This window comes from Ammospiza nelsoni, chromosome 21 (assembly GCF_027579445.1).
Source record: "Ammospiza nelsoni isolate bAmmNel1 chromosome 21, bAmmNel1.pri, whole genome shotgun sequence".
Taxonomy (NCBI): domain Eukaryota; kingdom Metazoa; phylum Chordata; class Aves; order Passeriformes; family Passerellidae; genus Ammospiza; species Ammospiza nelsoni.
In genome coordinates this window covers 9,295,001-9,322,400 of record NC_080653.1, presented here as the reverse complement: position 1 = coordinate 9,322,400, position 27,400 = coordinate 9,295,001, and the positions used below count along the sequence as shown (strand labels likewise).

Genomic DNA, 27,400 nt, shown 5'->3' with positions numbered 1-27,400 from the left:
CCTCTTTCCACGTGCGAGTGCTGTTGGCTTTGCGAGCGCCGTCCACGGCTGCCTGGTACTCGCCCAGGTGCACCAAGGTCGAGGCCAAGCGGCCGAAGTTGGACACGTTGTTGTACAGGAGCTTGGCAGCTTCATACATCTTCTCATCATAGCAGCGATCGCCAACCTGGGGCAGAGCACAGCCAGGTTATTCCAGCACCTTTTCAGCCAGTGGTTTACATTCAATGTGAGGCATTCAAGCCCTTGTCAAAATGGATTTAAAAATCTATGTGCATATCCAAAGAGAGAGAATTCCCAACACCCCTCTGTGAGTCAGGAAAACAAAGTCAGCCCCACTCACCTGCTGGATATGTGCATTGTTGGGGCCATTGATGAACTCCTCTAGCTCTGCCAGGCGGTTTGTTTTAGCCAGAGCAAAGATTAATTCTGTTTCCACATACGACTCCCGGGCCTTCTTGCGTGCCATCTGCAGATACTTCACCAGTTCTTCCCAGTTTCCTATGGAAAGGAGTTCAGAATGTTTATTTCACACCACTGGGGACACTTGTGCTTAACTTAAACAATCTGAGCCTAATTTTGACATATTTCTACAGCCCCAACAATCAACAACCTTCACACTGCCAATTATGCATTAATCAAATAATCTCAAAATGGGCCTAACTAAAATCTTATTTAACTTCATACAAAGACTCTGAAAGAAGTCTCCAGCTAGCTAAAGAAAGAAATTACAGGCCACTGATTATCTGCAGATGGAATACACTACCTGTTCCCACTCTTATTTAGAGCAGTCCTTGAAGGGCCAGATTCCTCTACTTGCACCAAGATACAGGTCTGGCAGAACTGCAGTTTGAGCAGACCAGGCAAAGGAGCTGAGCAACATCAACAGCCAAGATGTAAACAAAACTTAATCATACCACTGGCATTAGCAGCTTGAACAACTTCCATGTATGAGGAAGGATCATCTGCTTTGATGTAGGAGTCAATTGCTTCCTTCACCATCCCCTTCTGGAGCTGTGCTTTGGCCAGCTGGCTCCACACTGCAGGTTCATTGCAGCGCTCGGCGAACTCGTACGCACGGTCCAGGTTCCCAATGTGCTCTATCAACACCTGGGGAAAGGATAACCACCATCAGCCACTCTCAGGAAGGCTAAGAGTGTCACTTTCACAACACACTAAGCTGGAGTTTATCTAAGTTCCTCAATGGATCCACAGCTTGTAAAAGAGAGGGACTAACTCCACACAACCCACGCAGCGTGAGTGATTTTAGGCTTACAAAGTTTCAATAAACAAATGTTGTTTAGGTTTGAGGACACTTGGATCTTTAAGTGCAAAGGTTAAAACTCACCTATTTTCACAGAAACAGTGTCTGCTTTGTAAGACAAGACACTGAGCAGCTTTGGGCACTTTGCTAACTGGTGTTAAGCACCAGCAAAGTCCTTGTGAGGGGATGCACAGGGAGTTTGTATAAGCTGAGAATTGAAGATACCTGTACAGCTGATGTGTTGACATCAAACTTCCTGAAGATAGCAAATGCCTCCTCAAACAGCTCGTTGCTGATAGCAATATTGGCTATATCAGGGGCATCGTAGTTATCCAGGCGGTTGATGTACTCCATGACACGGGTGCGGTCAGCCTTGATAGCTGTAAGGATGAGAAGGTTCTGCAGGTTCCTGAGGAGGGAAAAAATCAGTACTTAGCAAATAATGATCAAGAAATTCACCCTCCCCTCTGGAGAAGGTATTAGTTTATTTGCTGTTTCACATTACAGCAGTAACTCCAAGTTTCCTGTGGCTTAGCTTTCATTTCACACACCTGTGCTCACTGAACACTGAATTATCCAGAACGATTTTCTCCAGCAGTTCAATGAGCTCGTTGGGAAGATCTGCAGTCATGAAGGCCTTCACAGTGACAGAGACTTCCTCGGGGTCCTGGGTCTCTGACAGAGCAGTCTGGACAACCTGCAGGCAGAGCAAGGCATGCAGAAATGAGTGATGTCAGGTTCTGCAAATCCAGTTGGGACAGGCAAGGCTGTGAATGTCCTGCAGCTGTACCTGGTCAATCAGGGGTCTCCTGTAGGGGTTGCTTTCCAGCAGCACACTGGCCCAGAGCTCGGGGTCCTTACGGCGAACTAAGTAGCGGGAGAGACTCTTGAAGAGGGAGTTCTCATTGCACACCTGGAGAGAGGCACAGCTTGCTCAGAGGGAAGGTAAGGCTATGGAGCCTACAGAAAATTGTACTGTAACTCTGAACTGAGGGCAGACTGAAATCTCAGCCTTTGTTACTCCATTAACCTCCCATTTTAGGATGAGCAGGAGAGTTTCTCATTAAGCTGCAGAGGAAGGTTAAACAGCCACCCCCTCTTCTGTGTTACAAACATGCACTTCCCAGCTTAATACATTTAAAAAAACCCCATATTTTTGTCCTAAATCTTTCTATGCAGCCCCTGACACTGATGTTAGCAGTCAATCAAGAGGCAGCAGCCTGGCATACATACATTGATCAGCTCCAGGTCACACTGTCCACGCTCGTACGCCACGCAGGCCAGGTGAGGGTCCCTCTTCTCACAGTACTTGCCAACAACACGGCTGTCATAGTAGGGGTTCTCACGCAGGAACCTCTCTGGGTTGTTGTTGCTGTCAATGTAGATCTTGGCCAGTGCATTGTGAGTGGCAGGCTCCTCACAGCCCTCGTGAATTCTTGCTTCCAGCCAGGGCAGAAGCAGCTTCAGCCTAGAAGAAGGTGATTTTCATGTTAGAGGTTGAGTAAGTAAATATCCAGTTGTATGATTTCTACACCCTGGAAGCCAGTCTTGGTGTAGGATGGTCAGAACTAAACCAGAGTTCCAGTGCTCTGTTTTAACCTACATTTTGATTCATTATTATAATGGTGTAACCTTCTGACACTATGAAGAAAACACGCCAAAGTTATCTGGAAAGATCCCCACTTCAGGCAAGAATTAGAGCTGGCTCTCACCCAGCGGCAGCTTCTGCTTGTGTCAGTACCAGCTTTAGCTGTGTGACATGCACTGACGGATAAGCAGCAAGCACTGCCAGACTAGAATTGGTAAGAGACTTGTAGAAGTTTAATACCTGTTTCTTTTCTCAACCTCTGCAACAAGTTCATCAGTTGAAAATTGACCTCTCACTACAAGGATGAGGTTCTTGATCACATCTTCAGAGCAATCCACATCAAGCAGTCCCCCAATAACCACAGGCAGACGGCTGGGATTCACCTGCACAGGAGCATTTAAAGAGGTCAGGATGCTGTCAGGGAGCAAGGGCAGGCAATACATATCCTCAGAATGCCACTTGTTAAGATTGACCCCATCTTCCCACCTTTACTCCCAGCCTCCTAAGGTTCTGAAAAAGCTTAAAAGTCAATTCTTCAGTCAGCAGGTGTTCCCACCCCAGCCCAGTGGCTCACTTAGCTCCCACAGGAAGAGCTCCTGAGCAATCCACTTTGTCCCTGCAGGAAGTTAAAAGGAAAACTTCCCCTTCTCCCCACTCCAAAATACTGAGACTTAAAATCACCTCAACAACTCCAAAGTTATTCTACCAAGTGGCACATGAGTGGGAGTTACTGCTTAACCTGACTGAAGAACGAGACCTGACTCACATCAGGGCTAATTTACTGGAGGCCACTAATTAATCACTTAAATGTCATTTTCAGGTACAAATCTGTTTGCACAATACTTAAACATGCTGCCTGTAATTGTACATGATACTGTAAAAACTGATCAATTTGACTCACTGAAGCCAAGAGGCAAGCTGTCACCTACCTTCTGTACATAAATCTCAATATATTTCTGGAGATTATTTCTATACAAATACAGCACCAAGTCGTGCACAAAGTCAAAGCGGTCGCACACAATGATGAGAGGCAGCTGGTCAGTGAGTTTAGCTTCCTAGAAAGAGAAGAGCTTTAGTAATTTGCTTTTGCTCTTGGACTTAAGCAGACAAATAATACAGTCACTTAAACTGTCAAAGCAGCTGAATTTGGAAAGCCAATCTCAACAGTCAACCAAATAATGACAGCTTGTTGTTCAGCTAATTGTTTGCAAGATGTAAAGTGAGAGCACTCACACCCACTGCAGGGAGTGAGGAGCAAGAAGCTTTTTGGAGTTTAACCCTGCTCCTTTGCATGGCAGACTCTACAGAGTTTTACAACACAATACAACTATTACAAGCCTAGGCTATAGAGAATATTTTTGGTTGCCACTGGTGTTTGGTGTGCAGGATTAGCACTCTGGGATTTCAAAAGAAATTTAACCATGACTAGATTAAGTTGTGGTTGATAATGTAAAACTTAGATACAGAATTAACTTTGAGTGCCATGTGTCATGTGATACCTCCTAACTATGGATTTAGAGAACAGTAAGAATTAAGCTCTATAGCAGTACTACTTAAACTGCTTACCAGATTAATTATCTAAAAGCATTCCAACTTTCAGCATAAGGTTACAATGGTTACAGTACAGAAGCTTGGTCTATGTGGCAGACAGTATTCCGGATGCATATTTCAGATCACTTATTCCAACATGCACATCCCAGAATATAATCCTACATATAAATTACACTTAAGGACTTTACACAGGGAGGCCTGTACTGGGAGATTTACCTGGTACATGTCCTGCACATTCCAGACATGGAACAGCACAAAAAACAATAACTTTCATCAGGAGTTTGACAGCTTGATAACATATCTTAGGTGGCTTGATCAAATGACATACCTTACACCTCGGTGACACCAGGTTAGTTTTAGAGAATTCTCTTGGGAAGAGTTTTGCCATCTTCAGATATGATCAGCAAAATCTAAGACTATGCTATGTAACCAACAAACACGAAGGCAGGAAATGTTCCCAGATAAAGTTTTCCCCTCCCACATGGTTCCTAAGGTATTTCTCAGTGTTGTGTCTGTCAATAAGCTCAGTACTAAGACTACAGAATCTGAACTTTGAGCACAGCATCCTTCCCTACTCTCCAGCAATGCTCTGCATCAGTCAGGATATTTCCCACTGACTAGCATCTCCCAGCAGAGCTAAATCATGGCTCACCTGGCTGAAATTTCATGTGTAGGAGTAAGATCAGCCCTGAATCTGAAAGCATTTATGGAATGAACTGACTCTTTTCATCTGTTGTTTCTGTAGTTGCTCACTTGGAGTTGATTACACTATAAATAAGCATTAAGTTATCAACTCATTTGGCACTATGGGTGTTCTCAAGTTAAGCAAACTGTTTCCTATTTTATAGCAGACATTTTTAACAAGTTCTAGGTAAGCTGGTACATTTACTACAGGTTAAGAGTTCAAGCCAGATTAACCTTAGCAAGAACAGTGAGGAACTGACCTGATTCTTATTTTTTAGACAATATTCCAGGCTCAGACTTCATTAGGAGGTACTGTCAACATGGCAGATACCTCAGGTTTGAGGACACTTGGATCCTTAAGTGCAAAGGTTACAACTCATCTGTTTTCACAGAGCTGCCTCATTTCACTAGTGAAATACCATATTTTGTCAGAACCCCCAACAGCCCCAGACATTCCAGTGTTACCCAAACATTACCTTGAGGAAGTTTTTAACACGTTCTGGATCATAGCAGTTGCTTTCCCTGCAGATTCTTTCCACTTCTTTAATTTGTCCTGTCTTGCATGCAGCTTGAATGTACTTGAAGTGCACATCTGGATCCTGGCTGAAGTTTACAATGGAGCCCAGGAAATAAAACAAACCTGCAGAGAAACAGTAAACACATTATTTGCTGGTCTCAATTAAAAATACAAATCCCAAAGGCTACAGAAATTAAAGGCACCCATTTTGGACAAAGGCAAGAGGCCAGCATTCTAGGTTTTTCTAGATCTCCAAACATTTTCCAGGATTTCAGAAAAACAAATTACGCAACTGAATAGTGGTATCCACCCTAAACAGGGAAACTTGAAAGTTTAGATCTGTTTCAACACAGTTTGAGGCCTAAATACTTAAGCTGATTATGGCTTTCTAGATTTCAGCAGACAGACACACACCTGTAACGAGGTGAGCAACAGCTCCTCTTGCAGAAGTACAGACTCACCTTCAAAGCTCTTGAAGGACTCAAAGAGCTCAATGAGTGACTGTGTTGACAGCTGTTCATGGTATTTGGAAGCCACCTGGACACAGATCTGCAGGTTCTGACGGATGTTAGCGGACAGCATCGCACGCAGACACTCCAGAGAGTCTTCTACTGACAAGGACCCAAAATAATTCACTAACCACTGCAAAAACACATAAGGCATCTTAGACCTGAGCAAAGAGCAGTTATTAGAGGCAGGATTTGCAGGTGCAGGGTGTTTGATGCCTTACCTCAGGGTTGAGGAGGTGAGTGTGAACCACCGCACGCTTGATGTCGTAGAGGTCTGTGAAGTGCTCGAGTGCTCTCTGCAGCAAACCAGCCTTCTCACACAGCTGAGCTATGTGAGCCCGGTCATAGTGAGTAAACATTTGGTTTCCCAGGATGGCATCTGCAACCTGGAAGGAACAGGGAACATTTTCACTCGGTTCCTGAGCACTCCCAGCAGTGTTTGCCATGTCCAGCCGCAGGGAGTCTGAGCAGTACCTGAGGGGCGTGCATGAGGTTCATCTCAAGTAAACGTGTTTGCAGGGGACCTTCTGAGGGACGATTATTCTTCAGTGCATCCAGCAGAAAGGCTGTACATTGCTGGATTAAATTATATTCCATAAAGACATCAACAATCTGCAAAAAAAAAAAAAAAAAGAAAAAAAAAAAGAAAAGAAAAGAAAGAAATTTAGGTTTTTGATTAGGAACTGGAAGTATATTTAAGCATCAATAGCTAAATCCAAACTCATTGCTCTGATGGTTTGAGCAGGGCTCCTCTTACCAATCTAATGCTTTGAAGTCAACATTTCACAGCAATAAAGTTATTTACCTGAGTTATATCTGCAAGAGGCTCTTCATCTTGAACAAGCATTTGTGCAAACTGCTGTCCTTGATCAGGGCTGATTCTCATTACATTCCTCAGCAAAAAGATCCAGTCTGGAGTATATCCAACCTGAGAAGATGATGGAAAGTGAGAACTCAGCAAGAGCACCACACACCTTGGTAAATACAGAGCTCAGTCACAGCTACTGTCAGGAGATTACACAACCCAGCCAGGATTTCCTCTTTTGGAAAAGGCTACATGGGGAAGTAGGGAAAGATCCATGTGTGAAGTCTAACAGTAGCTATTCATAAAAAACTTGAGGCAAAAGTAAATACTGTACAGGCTCTCAGATTCCCCACAGTTACTTCCAGCTACTTTGGAACATGCACTAGTTATTATTAAATACAGAACAGACAGAGCAAATAAATTTTCTCTCACCTTCTTAGCATACAAAACAATCTTCTGGACTTGTCCTGTTTCAGCAAAACACTGGATGACCTTGTTTGGAACGTTGGCTCTCAGATAGACACTAAGTGCTAGCGTGGGATCCACAGATTTCACAAGGTCTCCCAGCTCCTCCGAGCACTCCAGCTGCTCACAAACAGAAATGCAGTCAGCATGCTGAGATGCTCTACCACCCTCTTCCTCATTTCTCTTCCTTTTGGACTTCAAAAAATTAAGCCCCAGCTTGACATCCTGAGCTGACTCGCCCAGCAGGGCTCTAGTGGGCTCAGCTCCTCACTCTCTACAGCAGTTCAATGAATTTTCAGAGCCAGAACTGGGTGACACATTGTACCAGCATATCTCCCCAATTAATTACACAGCTGTAACCACAGCTCACAGCACTTGCAGTCAGTTTCCAACGGACTGGTTTGGCAAAGCCCAGCAGGAGCTCAGAGCTTTCCATGCTCTGCACAGCCTGCTGTGATTTTAAATGCAGAATGAGTGAGAATTGATCAATTCCCTTGCAGTAGTTTGAGTCATAGTGACAGGTAGAGTGAGCACCTATTGCTCAGCTATTTGCTGTCACTGCTGAGCTCCCAGCTGAATTTTCCTGGGAAGGGGGGAAGCTGTCAGGCAGTGCTGTTCCTTCCCCCCACATCTCTGAAAGTATCAACCACAAACTCACCTTATCTTCTTTTAACCATTTTTCCAGGAGCTGCTTGCGGCCCTGCTGGAGCACTGGTCTGCAGAGCTCCAGTGACTCATACTTGTTCAGCTGCCCTTGGTCCAGCAGAATGCCAAAATACTGCAGGAGAGGGGAAGTCTGCCCTGGCTGAGCTGGAACACTCTGGAACCGGCGTATGGTGTCTGGAGTACGCAGGATTCCCTGCCAGAGAGAGAGAGAGAGAGAGAGAGATCCACTTCAATTTTCTGCTGTTGTGGCTTGGCAAGAGCTTCTCCAGGAAGCTGGAGGTAATGTCACTGTAGCTGTCACAAGCATTTCTATGTTTTGCCAGCCCAGAATGTCAGGAGCAATATGGCTGAACACCAGCTCAGACACTGAGATGCTTTAACAGAAAATGTGCTATAATAACCCATTATATTTATTTCAGTAGCAATGCAGATTTAAGTTCAGAATTAGGACACGCTTGGCCTTGCAAGCAAGTTCCTCTCATCTGAATTTAGTCTTAGCCTGGGTTTTTTATCCTGTTTCCAGGTGCACCCTCAGCTAGAGGTTGTCTTTTCACAGACACTTTTTTGCATCACTAGAGAAGTAAAGGTGAGTACCAGAAACGTTATGAATCATAGCCATTAGTTCATCATTTACTCCTCCCTTCCTCTGTGGGCTTTACAAACTCCAAGATCATCCAGCTTGCAATCACTGTCATCACCCAAGGTACCTGTGAAGCACCAAGCTACCTTGGGACATGAGCAGAAACAAGACTGTGCCCCTGCCACTAGAAAAATTCACTGAGCTATCCTGAAGCCAGTAGAGTTCAGTGCTATTGTGAACACTTTACCTTTGGGGCATTAGCTGCCACTTTTGCTGCCTCTGAGTAGTTCCCTTGTGCAAAGAGTGCATTGAATTTCCTGGCAAAGAGCTCCTCAGCCCCTGCCAGGTTGTTGCGGACAGCCATCCGTAACGCCAGGTCAGGGTTCTGCAGCACATTTGTGATGTAGGGAATGATGTTCTCCTCTTCCACACACACTGACAGCACCTGGAGAAACATCCAGTTAGCCCAAGTGTCAAAAGTGAGCCAAAGTCTAAGGTAACTCCTGAGAGGAAAGTTAGGGTATTCATGGAAAGTTTTTCATCCCTTGATAACTCATAATTAACCTTTTATTAAAGAGGCCTCTGGTCACAATGAACCAATGTCATCCATTGTCTGCATCAAAGCAGGCAATTAATAGTTTAATTGAAGTATCTGCAGAGGCAGAAACACAGAAATACAATGGATCTTTCAGGGATACAGGGATCTTTCTAAAACTCAATGTCTTAGGTAATCAATCCTAGAGGATTGATTACAAACAAACCTGCTCTATATTCCCCATGCTCAACAAGGAATCCACCCAAAATCAATGTGGGCTAAAGGCATGGCTGTACAATGTTAGTAACTTGTTTCATAAAGTAGTTAAGTATGGAGATAGAACAGCAAATTTATTTTGGGGCACACAACACTGTCAGACCCCACATGCTCTGAGCAGAGTTCAAAGTTAACATTTCTGGAAACTGAATTTTTATTCATAGACATGAACCCTGCAGTGCATCATGAAGAGCCAGTGGGATCAGCTAAGAAGTGGCTTCCAGGCCAAGTTTCCTTACCTGTCCCTTTCTGTTGACCCCAATAATTCCAGCTGTTGCTTCGTGCTGTGCAGTAACAAAAATGGTCTCTCCACTGATCCTGTTCATGTAGATACAGGTGCCAGTTTCCAGGTCATACAAGTGGATGTAGCCATACTTTGTTATGAGGAACACCACGTCGTGCTTGTCACTGATCTGCAAAACAGAAATAGATTACTCAAATTTGGCACTGGATAAATGAGTTGGTGCTTTTGGAACAGCTGGGCCATTTCAGGACAGCCAGAAGTGCTGTTTTATTTTTACTTGAGTACTATCACAGCAGAATGACGTTTGAAGAGCTTCAAAAGCAGTTAAAACATATGGATATTTCTTCTATAAATAAGAACATGCTGCCTTTGAATGCTGCTTGTCTCCACCTTTACTTTCCCACTACTGAAGCAGGAGCAGCAGCCACACCAGTCACACCAGTTAAGACCCACATTAAGCAGCTGGCTCCCAGTGCCCTCCCTGCTCCTGTCACATCCACCCAGAGAAGCTGCAGACCTTTTGCAGCTGTCATACCTGCATAGCAACAGGAAAGTCACTTTGTGCTTCAGGAGGGAAGAAGACATCCACAGCTTTCTTTGGAAAGGGCTGATTCCCAGTGGGTGGTGTGCCAACCTCAATGATATGCAGCTGTGCAAGAGATAAGATTAATTCTTGCATCTAATTTATTTAACAATAGATTCAACAATGAAATTACAGCAGCTCTCTTGCTGCTCAGCCTTAATTCCAGGTTTATGCAAAGACAAACTAAGTTAATCTTCCTAAATATTTTCACTGGCTAAAGGTGTGGCACCTGGTGTTCATGTACCAGTTAAATACGATCTTTAGTTACCTCTAATTACTTGGAAGTCTCAGGATTCAGTAAGGTTACTTTAGATGCAATCTTTTAACTTGGTTCACATTCTGCAGAGACAGTTCTGAAGACGTTTCTCTGAATCTAGCTCTGGTTTTGCTGTAACTCACATAATTCCAGCATTCACATTGGGATCATTATTTAGCCCTGCAACACTATTGCTTTACTTTTTTTTTTTTATTTCCATCCAATAACTTGGAAATTATTTGAGTCTGATACCAGGGATCAGCATCAAAGAAAGATTACCACAGCTTTTCCCTCAAGTTCAGCCTGTGAAGCTGGGAGTCACATGTTTCAAGCAGCTAACTGGGCTGGTCATGACATGCCACTTAACTTCTCCACTCACAGATTCTTGCTACACCAGGTAGTCCAAGCTCTGCATGCACCACATGTCATATCCAGACTGACACAGTCCTTCACTTTCTTCCTTAAATGCAACTTTTTGCATTAAACCACTTGTTCTCCTGGAAGCAGAGAACCAGGGTGAGTCACTGAAGATTACAATATGTTTAGAACCAAGCCTTACCTTACCCCCAGCTTGCCCTCTTACTGCAAAACAGAAGAGAGTGGATTCTTCAGCATTCCCTTCCATCTTGAACTGTGCAAAGCTGGCTGCATGTCCCTCGATGGGCTGGGACACTTTTCTGTCCACAGAGTACAGCTGCATTGCCCCCACTACACGGTTTTGCTACACAAAAAAAGAACAAGTGTCAGGAAAAACAGGCACTGTGACAGTAATTTAATTTAATATTGGTCAATATGCTGCCATTTAAAGCTTCCTCTTACAACAGCATCACTTCAGACTCTTGTCACTTCAGACTAGTGTTCATATCATTACAAATCCAATTATAGTAATGTGAGATTTTCAGTTACACTTAATTTTGTTATTTGAAGATTGAGACAAGCATTTAAGTTTAATAAAACAAACAGATCAGTCCTGCTCCTGTAGAAGGAGACAACAAGACAATCTCTGGCGTTTCCCCACCTTCCTGGAGGTAAAGTACCTGAGCAGATATTCCAGTCAGCAGGAGCCATTTCTGCTTGGCATCAGTTCTGTAGTTGATGATCTGGCAGCCAGCGAGGCTGGAGTGCCGATCAAACATCTTCACAGGCTGGGACTCGCCCTCCATGCTCCAGTGGTACACGGCGTTATCCGTCACGAGGGCAACGGTGTTCAGAGAGATCCACTTCCAGAAGGTGACATCATCTGTCATGGTGTGAGCCTTCATCTTGCTCTTCATCTCAATGTTAAAGATTTGCAGCGTTTTCCCAGCTAGAAGACACAGTGGTGTTAGGCACAGGACAGAGCTGCACTAGGACATCAAACCCTGGGGACTTCCTTCAAGAAAAAGCTGCTCTACACTGGCAGACCTTCAGGGATCAGCCTCCACTTGGAAGCAGACCACACTCCTGGGGCTGATTTTACTGATTTGCCACTACTGAGCAATCAAACAGATGTGGAGAATGGGTTGGTAGGAGACAAAAGCTTCAGCCACACAAATGGGTTGGAGGATACTTCACACACACCAACACCAGGTCACAGTCATGCTGAGGCTCCTTGGAGCTCTGAGGGAAGCTGTCAGTGGCATTTAAAGCTATGTCCACATCTGTTTTAAGTATTAAAAGGGCACAACATGGAACAGTCAGGTTGGCAGAGGGCTTTTGTAATTCAGGCTAATTAACCAAAACCTTGGGGTTGCACTAATGGGATACACAGCTACTGACTGCAAACCAGACTGACAGGAACTGTGCAGGGCAAGGAATCTAGGGACCAACACAAGCTCTAGAAGGCAAGAGGAAAAGTTCTCCAAATACATAGAATGGTGCATACAAACATCCTGAACAGCCACCTGCAGTCAAATCTACCAGTTTGTATAACACAGTGGCCTAAGAAATGATTTCTTCCTGTTGAGAAGATAACAAAAGTTCTAACAGTTCTATTACTTATAGGAGAGAATTATTTAAGCACACATTAGTGTAGCCCAGGAGGAATAGGAAAGATCCCATAAAAGTGGATGCAGGCCAGAAAATCTGCTACAGTTAGTAACTGCAGGCCAGCTTGAGGAAGTCACAGTGCCACAGAGGCAAGTGCCTGCACTCACCAAGGACTGATTTAGCTCAAAGCCATTAGCTCAGCAATTGATGCAAGATGCTGAGTGAGGAGTTTCTCCAGAATTTGGAGAAATCTCTCTACTACAGAGTTACTCAGGCTACAGGCAGCAGTTTGTTTCCACATCTAGTGCAGCTGGAGCTTTAGGGTCAAGGGAGAGGACATTCAGGTAACACATTCCTACATGCTCTGCAAGGTGTATTACAAGGCAAAATCTAGACTTGAGTCAAAGGGGTCAGTCCTGTTCATAAAAAGCTCAGTATCAAGATCCCAGTGATTCAAGTACACTTTGGGTTCTTGAGTGGATTAATTTTGGGAATCTTAGGGTTTCCCTTGTTTGGGAGGGCACAGAAACCTCTGACTTTTAGGCCTTCAGTTGCTTAAACACCACTGTTCAGCCATGTGCACCATAAATCTGAGCCATTTTATTCTGCTTTTTCTTGTCATAAGACACAACAGGTACCAGGTACAGTCAATTGAGGTAACTCACCATCTGCACACACAAGAAAGCATTAAAGTTGTGACAAAACAGTAGCACAGTATTAAAGGCAAAGTTAGGTAACATTGGATACATATAAATCTTTCCATTAGCAATACATGCATTTCTAGAGTGACTGCACTTTAAGCTTTTTGGGCCTCTGAGGGGAAGAGATGGACATTTCTGGAAACTCCAGAGGAATGCTTGTTCTCTGTAACATCAGAGATACCAAGCTGGCTGACCTTGTACTTGCTTCACCACACAAGTCTTCCCTGCATAGTTTTACTCCTCTTATCACTGCCTGATACAATAAAAATGCACTGGCCTCTTTCAGCAAGGCCAAACCAAGGCCTTCAGGAATGTTTGTCCCCCCTTCCCAGCCTTAGTTTTCCCGTCTCTAAGGAAAGGTTTAGTTGATCTAAGAGTTATACTCTTAGATCAGGTCTCACTTCCCTCTAACATGATTCCTTAAAGGCCACACTTGCCTTCCAGCTCTCCCTGCTCAGAAGCTGCAGCATTTGGACTGAAGGAAAAAACTCATCCTAATCATCAGCAAAATAGCAGGACACCTCAGCTGAAGCTCCCTGCCCAGCTGCCTCCAGAAGAGCTGAAAATGCATTCAACTTAAGCTCCCATTAAGCTGTGGGAAATTGCTGCAGGATCCTCCCACATAAATTACCTGGGAGAGCTCAGTCCCTCATAAACTAGCTCTACAGCAAGCTCTCCATCCACTCCAGCAGCCCTTTAGCAGAACTCATACCTTTCAGTGCAATGACTTTACTGGCAGGGTTCATGATAGCACTGTCAGCTGAAATTGGTCTCCTGATGGGGTTGCTGGGGTCGTTCATGTCAATGATCACCACTTGAGCCTGCTCTCCTACTTTCTCTCTGATGCAGATGAATTTGTCAGACTCCATGGTCAGAGTGCTGAACCCAATGTTTGCTGGGTTGATGCCCAGACTTTGGAGCTGGAAGAGAATAAAAAGGTTTAACATTATTACCTTGGTATAGCCACAAGCAGCTTTTGTGAATGTCACAGGAAATATCAGACTTTGCCTTTTTTTTGGTGACAAACAGCAATGCTACCCCAAACCTGCACAACACAAAATGTTGCACAATTTCATCTAAACCCAGCAGGCTTCCTGGAGAAGCATTCAAGCACTTGTATCTTGTCTTCAAGGTCCATTTACAACTTAACCATTAAGAACTCAATCTTTGAGCCCCCTCACATGGCTTAAAGCACTCTGAACTCAGCATACTGGACCTGCAGCCTCAGCCCTCACTCTCACCAGCCCTCCTCCCTGAGCTCACCCACTGCCTTTGGCAGCTATCACTATTTCAAGCTTAACATCACACGTGAGGTGTCTGAGCTTTATCTCTATCCCTGTGCAGCTAAAAAAAGCTGCCTGTCTAGCAATTAGCCCAGGCCTGTCTCGCAGCAGCAGGCACAGCTGGGCACTACAGAAATCACCAATGGCCCTGTTTGACACAGGAGTTATCAATAAACCACTTCCTTCTCTGAGCCACAGCCTGCTCCCCTAAGCCTTTCAATGCCCACATTTCTTGTACAGCTTGCAACAAAACATTTCAGTTAACAGCACTTTGCAAAGCCCCTGTGTGAGCAGGATAATCAGTAGGGAAACAAAGTTGATTGCATTTTTAACAGCAAAAATGCAGCCATGGTCACATCACACGGATATCCAGCTTGCCCACCTTGAGAACCCCAGTTTTCTTCTATGAGAAGAACTATCAGCTCTAATATTCTGGTATTTTTCTTTCTGGAAGACCTTCAAGCCCAAGATGCCCCAAGAAGGGCGAGACCTTCAAAGGCATTTTAGGCTGATTGTGCTGGTTTGGAGCTCTCAGCTCTTATCAGCTGTGCTCTGAGCCAGCTCCAGGGAGGCCGTGCCCCAGCTGCTCTGCTCCTGCCTGTTTGCAGCTCCTGATAAAGCGGGTTTGACTCCACTTCCCCTTTGCCCAGGCTCTGCAACAGCACATGTGAGGAACAAGTAACATCTGAGCCATGGCACAGCAAGTTAACCCAGCAAGCCTCACAGAAGTCACTTGGATGGATGATGTAGATTATGCAGAGAATATTTTGACAATAAAGCCAGGTGACAGCATGTGACAGCTATTAAAAAATAAAAATCAAACCCTAACTCATTAACAGGTCAGAACTCTTTTACTCAGATTTAAGCAAGTGTTTGAGGTCCAGCATCCCAGAACCTGACCCCACATTCTCCAGCCATTTAGAAGATTTTAGATTCAAGCTCAGAAGTCCCTTTCACACTTTGAGCAGCGTCCTCCAGACCTGGCAATTGTACCTGAGCTAGGCAGGGTTATACACAACCCAATCACACCCCTGCAGGGAGGGAAGGGCTGGAGATGTGGGAGTTTGATCTGGTGGAGCTGGAGTGACTTACTGGGACGTGGCATTTCCTTTGCTAGGGCTGCAGGCTTAGCAAGTCCCAAATCATTTATCAAGCACTCAATTTCCTCGTTAATTTGGTAGAGGGGGTGGCTGCAGAGAGCCAAGCAGGCAATAACTCACAGGGTGAAACCAGAACAAAGCAGAGCAGCAAGTCCAAGCAGATGGCAGGACCTCTTAGGGAGGTCTAGACAAAACCACCACAGCAAAGGTGCTTGGATACTGCAAGGCAGATTTACCTTAATCCACAGCAAACTGCCATCTGCTAGTGCAGCTCTGAGGCTCTGACCCAGGTGAGACATGGGAGACTTTTACAATTTCTGTTACCAAAGATGAGGCATTTCTTTGCAAAGATTTAGAAGATTGGCACAGGAGCTCTGAAGAAGTTTTCTGATGGAGATGCAACCATCTCAAGGTCTCCAAGTCCACAAACTCCTCCTGCCAACATTTCATCTTTCATCTCAACAAACCAAGTGCATGAACCACGTCTGCTTCACGGCTCAGGAAACTGACTCTGACAGAGACAATCTCTGTGTTTGGTTACACAAGAGTGTCACCAGCCGGGGTGGCACTTCCTTGCCCAGCTGGTGAATTTCTGGGCTGCACAGAACCCCTGAGCACAGATCATTCCCTGGAATATCGGTTGTTTTCCTGCCCAAACAGGCTGAAGTTCAGGTGAGTGAGGCAGGCATGTTTATAAAGCTAAGCAAAGCAAACAGAGATGAAGATTACTGTTAGGAAACGTGACAGCAAATATTTCTTTGAAGGCTTTTATTCTGAAAATTTCAATACTATTCCATGTACAAACCCAGGAGCTGAACTACAACTAAGGAGTACAGATTTTCTATTACAAAGGGAAAGACCCCCAAGTATTTTATGCTGCACCAAGTCTACTACATTTCACTGATTCATAAACAAAAAAAAAAAAGGAATTTCAGACATTGCTATATTTTACTACAAAACCCACTTCCTTGGCTTTTAAGCAGATATGAAAGCAGAACTTGCTAACAGTCCTTGGGCAACTGATTTACAGTTGGGAGTTATTTTACACCACCGTTTGTTGGAAAGATCAGTTGCACCAGACTCCTGCTAGGAATAAAGTGTTCTGTGAAAGAGCTGCTCCAGCAGAGTGGAACCATGAAACAGACTGTCAGGGACAGCAGCAACTCCTGTGTTCAGCAGGGATGTTGCCCCAAAGGACTCATCTCACCCAGGATCAGATACTTCAGTCACTTGCAGGCTCTGCTGAACCCTGGAATTCTGTGATGGCATTTATCTGAGCAGCCCTGAGATGTGAGTCATTGTAACGTTGTAAGGCAGTGGCTGATTACCAGAATTGTTTTTTCACTGGAAGATAATTCAAGTGCATTCTTGGTAACTTAGCCAGAGAAGGTGTCACATGTGTGCGACATCAAACTGAATGGTAAAAGTGCTGACAGGAGTCTCTTTGTTGACCCCTTCCTGTAATGTTCCCTTTCTTGTGGCAGTCTGCTTAGCTGTCAGATCATTTCTCCTTGCCTGTGAGGAAGGGCACGGAAGTGCTGAGCACACATTTCACCTCAGCTCTCACACCCAACAGGATGCAACCACTGCTCTGTGGCCACGAGCAGCTGCTCAGCCCCTGCCCAGAGACTCCTTATCTGCATGCTGCTAGAAATCACAAAGCTGGAAAATGCCACTAAACTGGAAAATATCCATTTTTAAAAGAAGCACTTCAGTGTGTAATGAATCATACTTAGTTCTGTCCTAGGCTTTGACTGACCAAGGCAGACACTTGAGCTGCTCTTTTCATTCCACAGACCAAAGTTCAGCAGAGCAAACATCAGTCACACGAAACCATTTGTGTTTGTGATGCTCTCTTAGTTATCCCTGCAGTTCTGAGAGTCCCACAGCCAGTCCATGGCAAAGTACTCCATATTCACCAGTGCAAGGTAAGAGTTACAGCCTGTGGCAGCCTAGGAAGTCGTGTTTCCAACAGATAAGGAAATTCAAGAGCTCTCCTGTTTCTATATCCTTCCTATTCTCTGCCTCACCCTCAGCAGGCTGAGGCACCACCCTCTCTCAGCAGCCAGGACGTGCTGTGGGACTGCCCCAGTTCCCCCGGTGAGGCTGGACCTGCTGGCACTGCAGCTCAGACCCCCTGATCCCACTCCTCCTTTGGGCTGAGGAGGAAACACAAACCAGCCCAGGCACCAAGGCAGCAGGCCCTGCACCTCAGTGCCTGCGAGGGACATGCCCAGCACAGCTCATAAACTGCTTAACTCATTGCTGCTATCCAATTAGTTGAGACACACACACAATCCCTCTCACTTCCATTCTCTGTTACATATTTCCCCCCTGTAGGAATACTCCAAAATCACTGGCTTTAGGAATCTGGATCCAGTAAGAAGCAAAGAGCAAGAATCCCACCAAAACAGCATTAGGCACCACAGTTCTCTAATTCCTGACTTGCATTATCACAGAGGATGTAACTGCTCCCAACTAATGCTGTTACAGCAGAGATTTGTGGTTTAGGCTGCATTAAACTCCCTGTCAGCACAATACATGGAACAATTTTGCTGTTTGTCATATTTAGAGCAAACAACTGAATTTATATATTTTGTTCTATGATTCCTTGGCTGTCCTGTTTTATTCTCGGGCCCAGCTGTGATTCCAAGAGCCATCCCAGCACCACCACAGCAGAACAGCACAGCTGCCATTCAGGTTTGCTCCATCAATGAACAATAAATACAAACCCCCTTTTCCTAGGGTTAAAAAAGCACTTCTGTCCTGGTATCAAGTGCACAGCCTGAGCTGGTAGTTTTCTCTATATTGTTTACAAATATATTTCAATTCAGAAGAATATTTATTAATGCCTTAACTCAGTACAGCAGCGGGCCTGCTCCAAGTTCAGTATTTATATATTTCAGGGTAGTGTGGTTAAATTAAGTGGCAATCACAGTTCATCACCTGCTAATTAGTCTGGTTCCTTCTCACTCATCAAGAACTTGTCCTCTTAGAAAAGCTCCACTGACCCACCACAGTAAGCAGCTGTTTTCAGGAATCCCTGAAGTCTGGATAGGAGCAAGCAGATCTGCAATCATCCCACACACTGAACTCTGATCTCCCACTGCATACACAGTGGATTGTTTCCTCATACCCACTTTGGGGAAAGAAAAAAAAAAGGCAGCAGCTATATAAAGTTTTATAACATGAGAGTTGATAGCACAGCAATCAGGTTCCTCCCTGAAAATTCCCAAGGAAAGTTTTGCCCAGGCTGTTGTTGCTGCTCCTTGGTGGCAAGGCAGGGCTGTAGAGCAGACACCACACAGATAAGAGCAGCCTGCACACCTGGGGCTGCTGAGATTGCAGAGCTTGTGACTCTGACAAACAAACCCTGACAACATTTTTGGTTTTACACTCCCCAGAAAGCTCCCTCCTCCCTAGCATGTTACCTACTTGTCCAAAGTCCACTTTTAGCTCCAATTTGGGGTACAAAGCACTGTGCCCCCAAGAGATGAGGCATTCAGGAGTTTTCACCTCTTCATTCCCAAATCACACAGCCAAGCTGCCAACAGCAGCAGCTAATGGTCTGCCTTGAAGCTGAACACCAGGACAAGCTTTGTACCTGACCACTTTTTAACCTCCAATAATGAATCTGTGGAGAACCAGGATCACACTGTGTCTATTGACTGATTTCAATAACAGCCTGTAACAACTTTCCCATTCAAATCCATCACCTGCTTTTTAAGGCTCCAGCTGGGTACCTCCTCTTTCATTAAGAATCACTACAAACTTGCAGGTGTTGCACAACACCTGTACAACAAGTTTCCTAGACAAATGTGGGTCAGGTACAGTTCAAGAAATTGTATTATTGAGTCCATGAGGAGCCTGGACAGTAAAAATATTGCAGTATCAGTGTTTCTGCTCCCAAAATCTACGTCAGGAACTTCAGCAGAAAAGCAACTCCTAGAATCCAAATTCCTCTGAATACTTTTTTCAATGAAATGAAAGGAGGAAGTTCAAAGGCAAGAGCCACGTGCACCCAGGCTCAGAGGGGTGCACACCCAGCTGAGAAAGGATCAGCTCCTGTGTGCAGCTGTAACAGAGACTGGTTCAGCCAGTGCTCCATACCGAATGGGCACAGGCAGAGAAAAATGCAAATCCAACCCCAAATAAACAGACAAATCAGTCTGGAGGCTGAGCAGTCCTGTTCCACCCTAGTGCTGGCCTGGAAGCTCCCAGCACTTGTGGCGTGAAGCAGATGAGTTCCATTATGTAACAGTACTCATGTCATTAGAGAGCTGCCAGTGGGTCACATGCAAGGTTTGGGGCTTAAATAATGCACAAAGGTGCAGTGCCACAAAGCCTGATTGAGAGCTGGGCTGGCTTTCACCTGAGTGCACAGAACCTCCTCAGCACCTGGGGCTGGACAAGGCACTGTCTGGGAGGTGAAGCTCTGGCCAATTCCTGACATTCTCCTGTCAGTGCTGCTCACCACAGGGATACCTAAACCATGAATTCTGGCCTGCTTTTAAACTGGTATTGGAGTAAAACCATTCAGTGCTCAGCTACACACCTGAACAAGCACCAAAGCAGCATTTATGAACAGCTGTAGCCTTCAACTAAGTATTCTGCAGTGGTTCTTTCAACAAGGTGCTTAGAAATGAATTACTTTCCATTTGAGTCAGGCACTTTTTTTCACAGTAAATCATGCAAATCCATCACTGTGTTTACCCCAGTTAGCTGAGCACAAACCAAACACAGACACTGGCACCACCAGAAGACCTTGACCAGGTGAGCCAATGTAGCTTTTATTAAATTCTCCTCAAAAAAAAAAAAAAACCAAAAAAAAACAAAACAAAACAGAACACTCCTGAGCAGTGAAACCGAGCTCAGGAACACTCAGAGCCCTTCGCCCTTCAGACCTGTCAGATGGGAAGTGCCCATTGCACAACTGGATCCAGACCCCTCCCAGCGCCGCAGCTTCACCCACGGGCAGGGAGCCCTCGCCGCCCCGGGAGGGAGCCCCGCGCTCCCGCCCCGCAGCCCGGCGCCTCCAGGAAGTCACCTCAGAGAAATTCAGCGCCATCACTCGGAAATAAACTATTAACGCGTGCTTCTGGTGCAATGAGAGCCAGAGCTGGGCTTGGGGAGAGGCCAGCGGACAGCGGAGCTGGCACCTGGGCACCTGCACTGCCACAGCTGCACTGCAGGCAGCCGCAGAGCTCCCACGTTTCGCTGCGATACGCGATTTTCCTTCCACAAAATGACATTAGAAGTGGGAACACCGGCAGATCGCTTTAGCCTGTCCTTAGAACTACAGAAGCTTAAAGACCATTCAAATAAATACATTAAGCGGCACACGGACACAGCTCGGCCACCTGCCCGCCTCACCCCCCGTGCCGGGCCGTGCCGGGCCGGGATTTCCCGCTGGCGCCGCTCCGGAGCCACCCGCGCCCGGCCCGCACCGCCCGGCCCGCCCGGGCACCGCGCCAGCCTCGCCCACCCCGCCGGGCACGGCCCGCGGGCACCGGCAAGGGCGGGATGCCCGGGCCGGCCCCTCCCGGGAGCGCCCTCCGGACAGCGCTCCCCGAGCCGGGCACCGCGGGCCGAGCAGCGCCGAGCGCGCCCGGCCGCCCTCACGGAGGCACCGCGGGCAGGCCCGGCGCGGCTCCCCCGGCTCCGTCCCCGGGCGGCTCCCCCGGCGGAGCGAGGCAGCGGCCCGCCCGCCCCCGCGCCCACCTGGAGATGCTCCTGGAAGCGGATGGGCAGGATCTGGGCCATGGCGGCGGCGGGGCGCTCCGGGCCGGGCCGGGCTCAGCGGTGCGGGCGGAGCGGGGCCGCGATGGCGGAGCGGGGCCGTGCGGAAGCTGCCCCCGCCGGCGGAAGGATACCGCCGCGGAAGGATACCCGCACCTGCCGCCGCCGGCCGGCCGCGCGGAGGGATCCCGGCGAGAGGCGCCAATGGGAGCGGCGGCTGTGATGCGCCGCCGGAAGGGACTATTTGGGGACGCATCACTCCCTCCCTCCCTTTCCCCGGCCTTTTTTTTTTTTGCCACATCATGCGACCGAGGGGCCGCGGCGTCACTTCCGGCCCGCGCGCGCGCGGTCACGTGGGGCGGGGCGGCGCGGCCGGGCAAGGTGACACCGGGGGGACACGGGGGGGACATGAGGGGACACCGGGGGGAACAACAGTGGGACACCGGGGGGACACGGGGGGGACATGAGGGGACACCGGGGGGAGTCCCTGGACCACCCCCGCCAGGGTGTCCCCGTCACCGGGATGGGAGGGATGTCCCCTCCTCGGGGACACTGAGGGGACAGGGATGTCACCGTCAGCGGGATGCGATGGATCCCACCCCCTCCTCCCAGGGTGTCCCCCTGTCATGGGGCTGTGATGGAGGCACACCCCCGCAGGTGACACCGAGGGGATAAGGGTGTCCCTGTCACTGGGATCTGATGGATTCCCCATCCCCTCGTGTCCCTGTCCCCAGGATGTGATGGATTCCTTATCCGTAGAGCATCCCTGTCCCCATGATCTCATGGTGTCCCTGTCACTGATGGATCCCCCCTCCCAGGGTGTCCCTGTCACTGGGATCTGATGGATTCCCCATCCTCGGAGCATCCCTGTCCCCATGATCTGATGGGTCTCCCATCCCCTGGTGTCCCTGTCTCCAGATCCCATGGATTCCTCATCCCCAGGGTGTCCCTGTCCCCTCTGTCCCCATCCCTCCCCCCAGGGCTGCTCTCCCAGACCCTTCCCACGCCCCTGTTAATGAGTCCAGCACAGTAATGAAGCTCCTCCACACTTCCCTCTGTGTTTTATTAACTCCCACTTGACCTCCAGCACGTAAAACAGGTAAAAACTTAACTTTTTCCTGGGATCAGCAGCCAGAGCTGTGTGTGCTGTCACACTTGGCATGGCTGAAATCTTATTTTATTTAACAGCTGATTCTGAAATCTTATTTTATTTCACAGCTCACTGTTACTTCCCCAGACAATTTTTACTTTGTCTTAAATTCCCCATCCCCAAACCTCTGAGAGAAGCCCTGGAACACAGTGGGGGGAAAATTCCTCACTTGGAAAATGAAAAGAAAAAAAAATATTAAAAAATCAGCATTAGGATCTGCCAAGTGATTTATAGCCCCAGGGAACAGTGGGCATTCTGTGTACTCATTTCAGGCCCACTGGGTGGTGCAGATGGCATTTGACTCATGAGGGGCTGTGACACTGCAAATATAAATCAAATTAAAGAGCAGAACTCAGAGCAGAGGATGAGTCAAGCCCAAGTGCTGCTGCTGCTCCAAAGCAGAAAGAACAAAACCCTTCCCCATCAATCACAGCATGAGGAACAATTACCAGAGCCAGCACTTTCTTTATGAGCAATAATATTGTAATATTAAAAAAAAATTCCATGGTTTTGGAGGCAGTGCTGGAATGCTGGAGGTGAGGCAGAGGTGGGATGGTGAATGCTTTATTCAGGCTACAGTAAAAAAACACAATCCAGCACTTGAAGCAGTGCCCAGGGTGGCACAGAGCACACAGCTGAGGCAGGAAAAATCACAGCAAGTTCTTCCAATTATTTGGAAATTCTTACCCAAACTGCTCACTCCAGCCCTGGAGCGTTTCAGGGTTATGGTGATAAACCAGAATTTCTTTATTGAGAAGGAAACAAACTTCATGATGACAAAGCACCACAGCTCCTTCTCTTTCAGATGCTCAAGGAAAAACACTTTTAATTCCCTGTGTGTACCTGGTACAGCACAGCAAGGAATGGAGGTGGGCAATGTCCCTTTGGATTTTATCCTGAAATTTTCCCTTTGGATTTAATCCTGCAATTGTCCCTTTTGATTAATCCTGCAGTTGTCCCTTTGGATCCAATCCTGCAGTTGTCCCTTTGGATCTAATCCTGCTGCTCCCACCACTGCAAGAGCCCTTCCTGCACATTTTCCTGAGCATGAATTCTGTGTGACCACCATCAGAATAAAATGGGTAAAAAATTACAGTTCCACTCCTTACAAAAATAAACCCCAACCGACCTTGAAGAAAAATTTCATTTATAACAGCACTGAGAGCTCTTTCAGTCAAATAAATGCCAGAGAATTGGCATCACACTTGGTATCAGGGCTTCAGCCACAGCTGAGGCTGTGAAATTGTTGCCACTGCCCTGCAGCAACACAAAGCTTGGGAAGCTTTCCCTGCTGGATGCAGCACAGGGAATTGAGTTTGTCCTCTTTGGCACAAGTTTCCCTGCACTCCTGTCAGTCCTTGGGCATTCTGCAAAGAGCCCAGAGCTGCACAAGCTGCCCCCAGGCAGAGTTACCCCATTTCCTTCTCAGGGCCACTCAGAGCCTGAGCTCTTTGCTGCTTCCTGTGCAGATACCGAGCTCGGGCATCCTGGATGGATTGCTCATCGTTCCTCCTCTCCATCTTCCCTGCAGAGCTCTCTGGGGCTCCTTCTGGGGAGAGAGGAGAGAAAGAAATGAAAATAAACTCTCTGTGTCAAACCCACTCCCCTATTGTGCTTGTGTTACCCCCAGATGAAGGGAGGAATGATGAATCTGGCTCTGTGTTCTCAGAAGGCTGATTTATTGTTTTATGATAATATATTATACTAAAGAACTAAACTAAACTGTGCTAAACTAAACTGTACTAAAGAATACAGAAAGGATACTTACAGAAGGCTAAAAAGATAATAATGAAAATTCTTTCCAGAGCCCTGACACAGCTTGGCACTGATTGGCCATTGACTGAAAACAATTCACATCAGAAACCAATGAAACAAGCTCCAAACACGTCCCAAAGGAGCAAAACACAGGAGAAGCAAATCAGACAATTAATTATTGTTTTCCTTTTTCTCTGAGGCTTCGCGGCTTCCCAGGAGAAAAATCCTGGATAAAGTGATTTTTCAGAGAATATGAATGTAACACCCCCCAGCATTACAAATTACAAATCCTCCTATTTGTTAAATACCAAAAAAAAAAAAAAAACAAACAAACCAACAAAATCTCTTTTTTTTTTCTCCCATGCAGCCATTTGAATAACTTCCAGAGAGGACAGACTGCACCACAGCAGGGAGGGAAAAAATTCAAAATAAAATCACACCTTAGCTCCCATGTCAATGTTTGCAGCTGGGCTCATCTCATCCCCAAATCTTGCTTTTTACTGAGCAGAGAATATGAAACCTGTGTTCTACCTGTGTTCTGCACACCCATTTCTCCTCTGAAATGCACATCCCAAACTCAGGTTTGGGCAGGACAGCACAGGAAAAAACATTGGGATAAATTATCTTGAAAAAATTTCCGGAGGCAGGAGGGAGGGAGAGGAAAACATGCAGATAAGGGAGTGAAAAAAGTCAATATTGCAGCTCAGGCACCATCAGAAATGCACATTCCCCCACAGCACTGAGACCTTGGGACTGCTTCTCACAGAAGGCAAGAGAAGCAGAAAATATTTTCAGTCTAAAAAAACAATAAAAAAGAAAATCAAAGGCTCTGAGAGTTTAAAATCTGTGCGTGAAGCAGCTACTGCAGCCTGGTCCTGGGGGCTGGTAAGAGAAGGAGCTTTAATCAGCACCCCTTGTTAAAATAATTCTAATTATTATGTCTTGTCAGCTATTCAGCCACCTATTTTCATGAAGGTGCCAGAAATACAACATCTGTAAGGTCAAAATGAAACTGCAGTTAATTGGGAATTGCCTGATGAAGCCATAACGAGAAGGGGGACACAGAGAACATTTCCTTCAGATAAACTAATGAGGCTCTTCTGCATTATTTATAACCAAATGAAATTGATGTTTAAAATGCTGGGTTTATACAATAATGCAGGGGAGCAAGTGATGCTGGCCTGAGCACAATTGTGCATTTTTGCCTTTGTTAAGGAAATGGAAGAGAATCTGTGTTTAGTGTACAATAAATGGATGTTTTGGAAGGGTCAGCTCAGGAGTAAAGAGGCCCTTTGGACACTTGGCTGCTTTAGGAACCTGCTGACAGGAGAATCCCAGGAATGCCAAGCAGCCAGATCAGTCAGCAGGCACAGTTCTAATTAACACTGACTATTCACACATTGGCATTAAATTCAGTGTCAGAATCAGACACCAAAATGTGAGACTTTTTCTTCTCCGTCTATTGCTGGGTGAGGTTTTTGATGTTTTTTTTCCTTCCCTCCGCACCACAGCTCTTCTCCCAGGGCATCATTATTTGGGCATCAATGGCTAAATACCCTTCACAAACTCAAACAACCAGCCTCAAAATGCTTTTATTCAACTCTGCTCAAAGAAACCAAAAGGGGTGAGTGTGGCAAGAAGGATTGCAGAGCTGTGAGGAGCATAAAACAACCACAACTACACCAAACAAATTAACACTTTCTCTAGCCCAGAACCTGCCATAATAAACACACAGGGCTCCAAAACAACAATGAAACTTTAGTGATATTTTTGCCTGATGTCTGGGAGAAATGATGAGGAGGACTCCATCTTATCAGAAGGCTAATTAATTACTTGATTAGAGTATATTATTCTATGCTATATTACATTACATCTAAACTGAATCTGCCAAGCACTCCACTGCACAGAATCTTGTGACTGTCCCAACACACACACCTGGGTTCAACTGGGCAGTGAATGAAAACACACCAAAAATCCAATTACCAATTCCACTCATGAACAACACAGGAGCAGCAAATAAAATAAGAATTGTTTTTTCTTTCTGAGGTTCAGAGAATATAAAACCCAGGAATATTCTTGGGAAGAACTGTGCCTTGCTTTTCTTTGGGAGGAGAAACGCGGTGACAGAAAACCACACACAGAGGGATGAGCACTGTGCTTACCAAACTGCCTTTTGAGCTCCTCCCTCTGCTTCCACTTGGTTATTTCCTCCTCAGTCACCTCCTCCCTGGCCACACTGCTGAGCTCGTAGGCATCCACCTGGTGCAGCCTGGGCAGCAGCTCCCGGAGCCACTCGTAGCGCACGGGGCACACGGTGCGCACGTAGATCTTGGAGGTGACGGCCACGTCGTGGAAGATGATCCACTCCAGCAGGGTCTCCTGGTTGTACAGCTGAAAAATTCAAAGGCTGGTTTGGTTTTCACAGCCCCACCTGCAGCAGAATGGTTGGGATGTGAGGGGGTGTTAGCAGGTTTTAGGGTTTTAGAATTGATCAAAGAGGCAGAGGGAAGGTCCAGCCTGTGTCACTCCCACCTCACAAGCCAAACCTTGACCAAGCCTGAGGAATGAACACTGCAGCCCAAAGCAAGCACCAGGGAGAGTTTAAGGACCTGCCCCTCATTCCTTTTGGAGATGCTTTTCTGCTTTATCAGGACTTTGGGAACTCACTGTGGATGAAGGGTGGATGTAGACTATGCTGCCATGCCCATCCATGGTGCAGAATGTCCTGGCTGCAGATCTAAAAAAAAAAAAGAAATTAAAAAATAAATTTAAAAAACCCAACAACAAAACAAAACACACATTGCTGTGATTATACAGCAACACTAAACTGAACAAATCAGCAGCAGCACAGAAAAAAGTTCTCAAATATCCACCAAGAGGAAGGTGCTTCCAGAGCTAAACTGTAAAAATCCATTTAAAGACTGAAATACAAGAAATCTCATTTACCACAGCAGCACTGCAGGTGTAACACCACAATAACAACAGGGCTTGGCAGTGAAGCCTTTGAAAGCTGTGATAGCTGGAGATTTCCACGCCCTTCAGCTGAATATCTGGAACCACTCTCAGCTGCTGAGTTCATTTCACAGACAGAACAATGACATTCCTGAGAAGCTCTCCTTGGAAGGGCGAAGACAGCCAAAAGCAGAAGTTCCAGCCCCTTGCAGAAACATCTCCTTCACCTGCA

At 46.3% G+C, this 27,400-nt stretch overlaps 2 protein-coding genes across 4 annotated transcripts in view; both read right to left on the bottom strand.

The window, feature by feature from the left end:
* Positions 1–21,478, bottom strand: part of CLTC (clathrin heavy chain) — a 29,746-nt gene extending 8,268 nt beyond the window's left edge. For both annotated transcript variants that reach the window (XM_059486717.1, XM_059486718.1), the window contains exons 1-23: positions 21,294–21,478; positions 13,902–14,109; positions 11,558–11,826; positions 11,080–11,241; positions 10,217–10,330; positions 9,677–9,850; positions 8,874–9,071; positions 8,039–8,239; positions 7,348–7,500; positions 6,916–7,038; positions 6,585–6,722; positions 6,332–6,496; positions 6,063–6,243; positions 5,561–5,724; positions 3,779–3,904; positions 3,090–3,232; positions 2,495–2,729; positions 2,052–2,174; positions 1,813–1,958; positions 1,487–1,670; positions 915–1,107; positions 341–498; positions 2–166 (exon numbers count right to left, since the gene is read on the bottom strand). In XM_059486717.1, the coding sequence (XP_059342700.1) occupies positions 2–166; positions 341–498; positions 915–1,107; positions 1,487–1,670; positions 1,813–1,958; positions 2,052–2,174; positions 2,495–2,729; positions 3,090–3,232; positions 3,779–3,904; positions 5,561–5,724; positions 6,063–6,243; positions 6,332–6,496; positions 6,585–6,722; positions 6,916–7,038; positions 7,348–7,500; positions 8,039–8,239; positions 8,874–9,071; positions 9,677–9,850; positions 10,217–10,330; positions 11,080–11,241; positions 11,558–11,826; positions 13,902–14,109; positions 21,294–21,335 (3,765 nt within the window). In that variant the 5' untranslated portion in view covers positions 21,336–21,478. The remainder of the gene's footprint in view (position 1; positions 167–340; positions 499–914; positions 1,108–1,486; positions 1,671–1,812; positions 1,959–2,051; positions 2,175–2,494; positions 2,730–3,089; positions 3,233–3,778; positions 3,905–5,560; positions 5,725–6,062; positions 6,244–6,331; positions 6,497–6,584; positions 6,723–6,915; positions 7,039–7,347; positions 7,501–8,038; positions 8,240–8,873; positions 9,072–9,676; positions 9,851–10,216; positions 10,331–11,079; positions 11,242–11,557; positions 11,827–13,901; positions 14,110–21,293) is intronic.
* Positions 21,479–22,355: 877 nt separating this feature from the next.
* Positions 22,356–27,400, bottom strand: part of DHX40 (DEAH-box helicase 40) — an 18,231-nt gene continuing 13,186 nt past the window's right edge. For both annotated transcript variants that reach the window (XM_059487175.1, XM_059487176.1), the window contains exons 15-17: positions 26,884–26,953; positions 26,379–26,607; positions 22,356–24,010 (exon numbers count right to left, since the gene is read on the bottom strand). In XM_059487175.1, the coding sequence (XP_059343158.1) occupies positions 23,871–24,010; positions 26,379–26,607; positions 26,884–26,953 (439 nt within the window). In that variant the 3' untranslated portion in view covers positions 22,356–23,870. The remainder of the gene's footprint in view (positions 24,011–26,378; positions 26,608–26,883; positions 26,954–27,400) is intronic.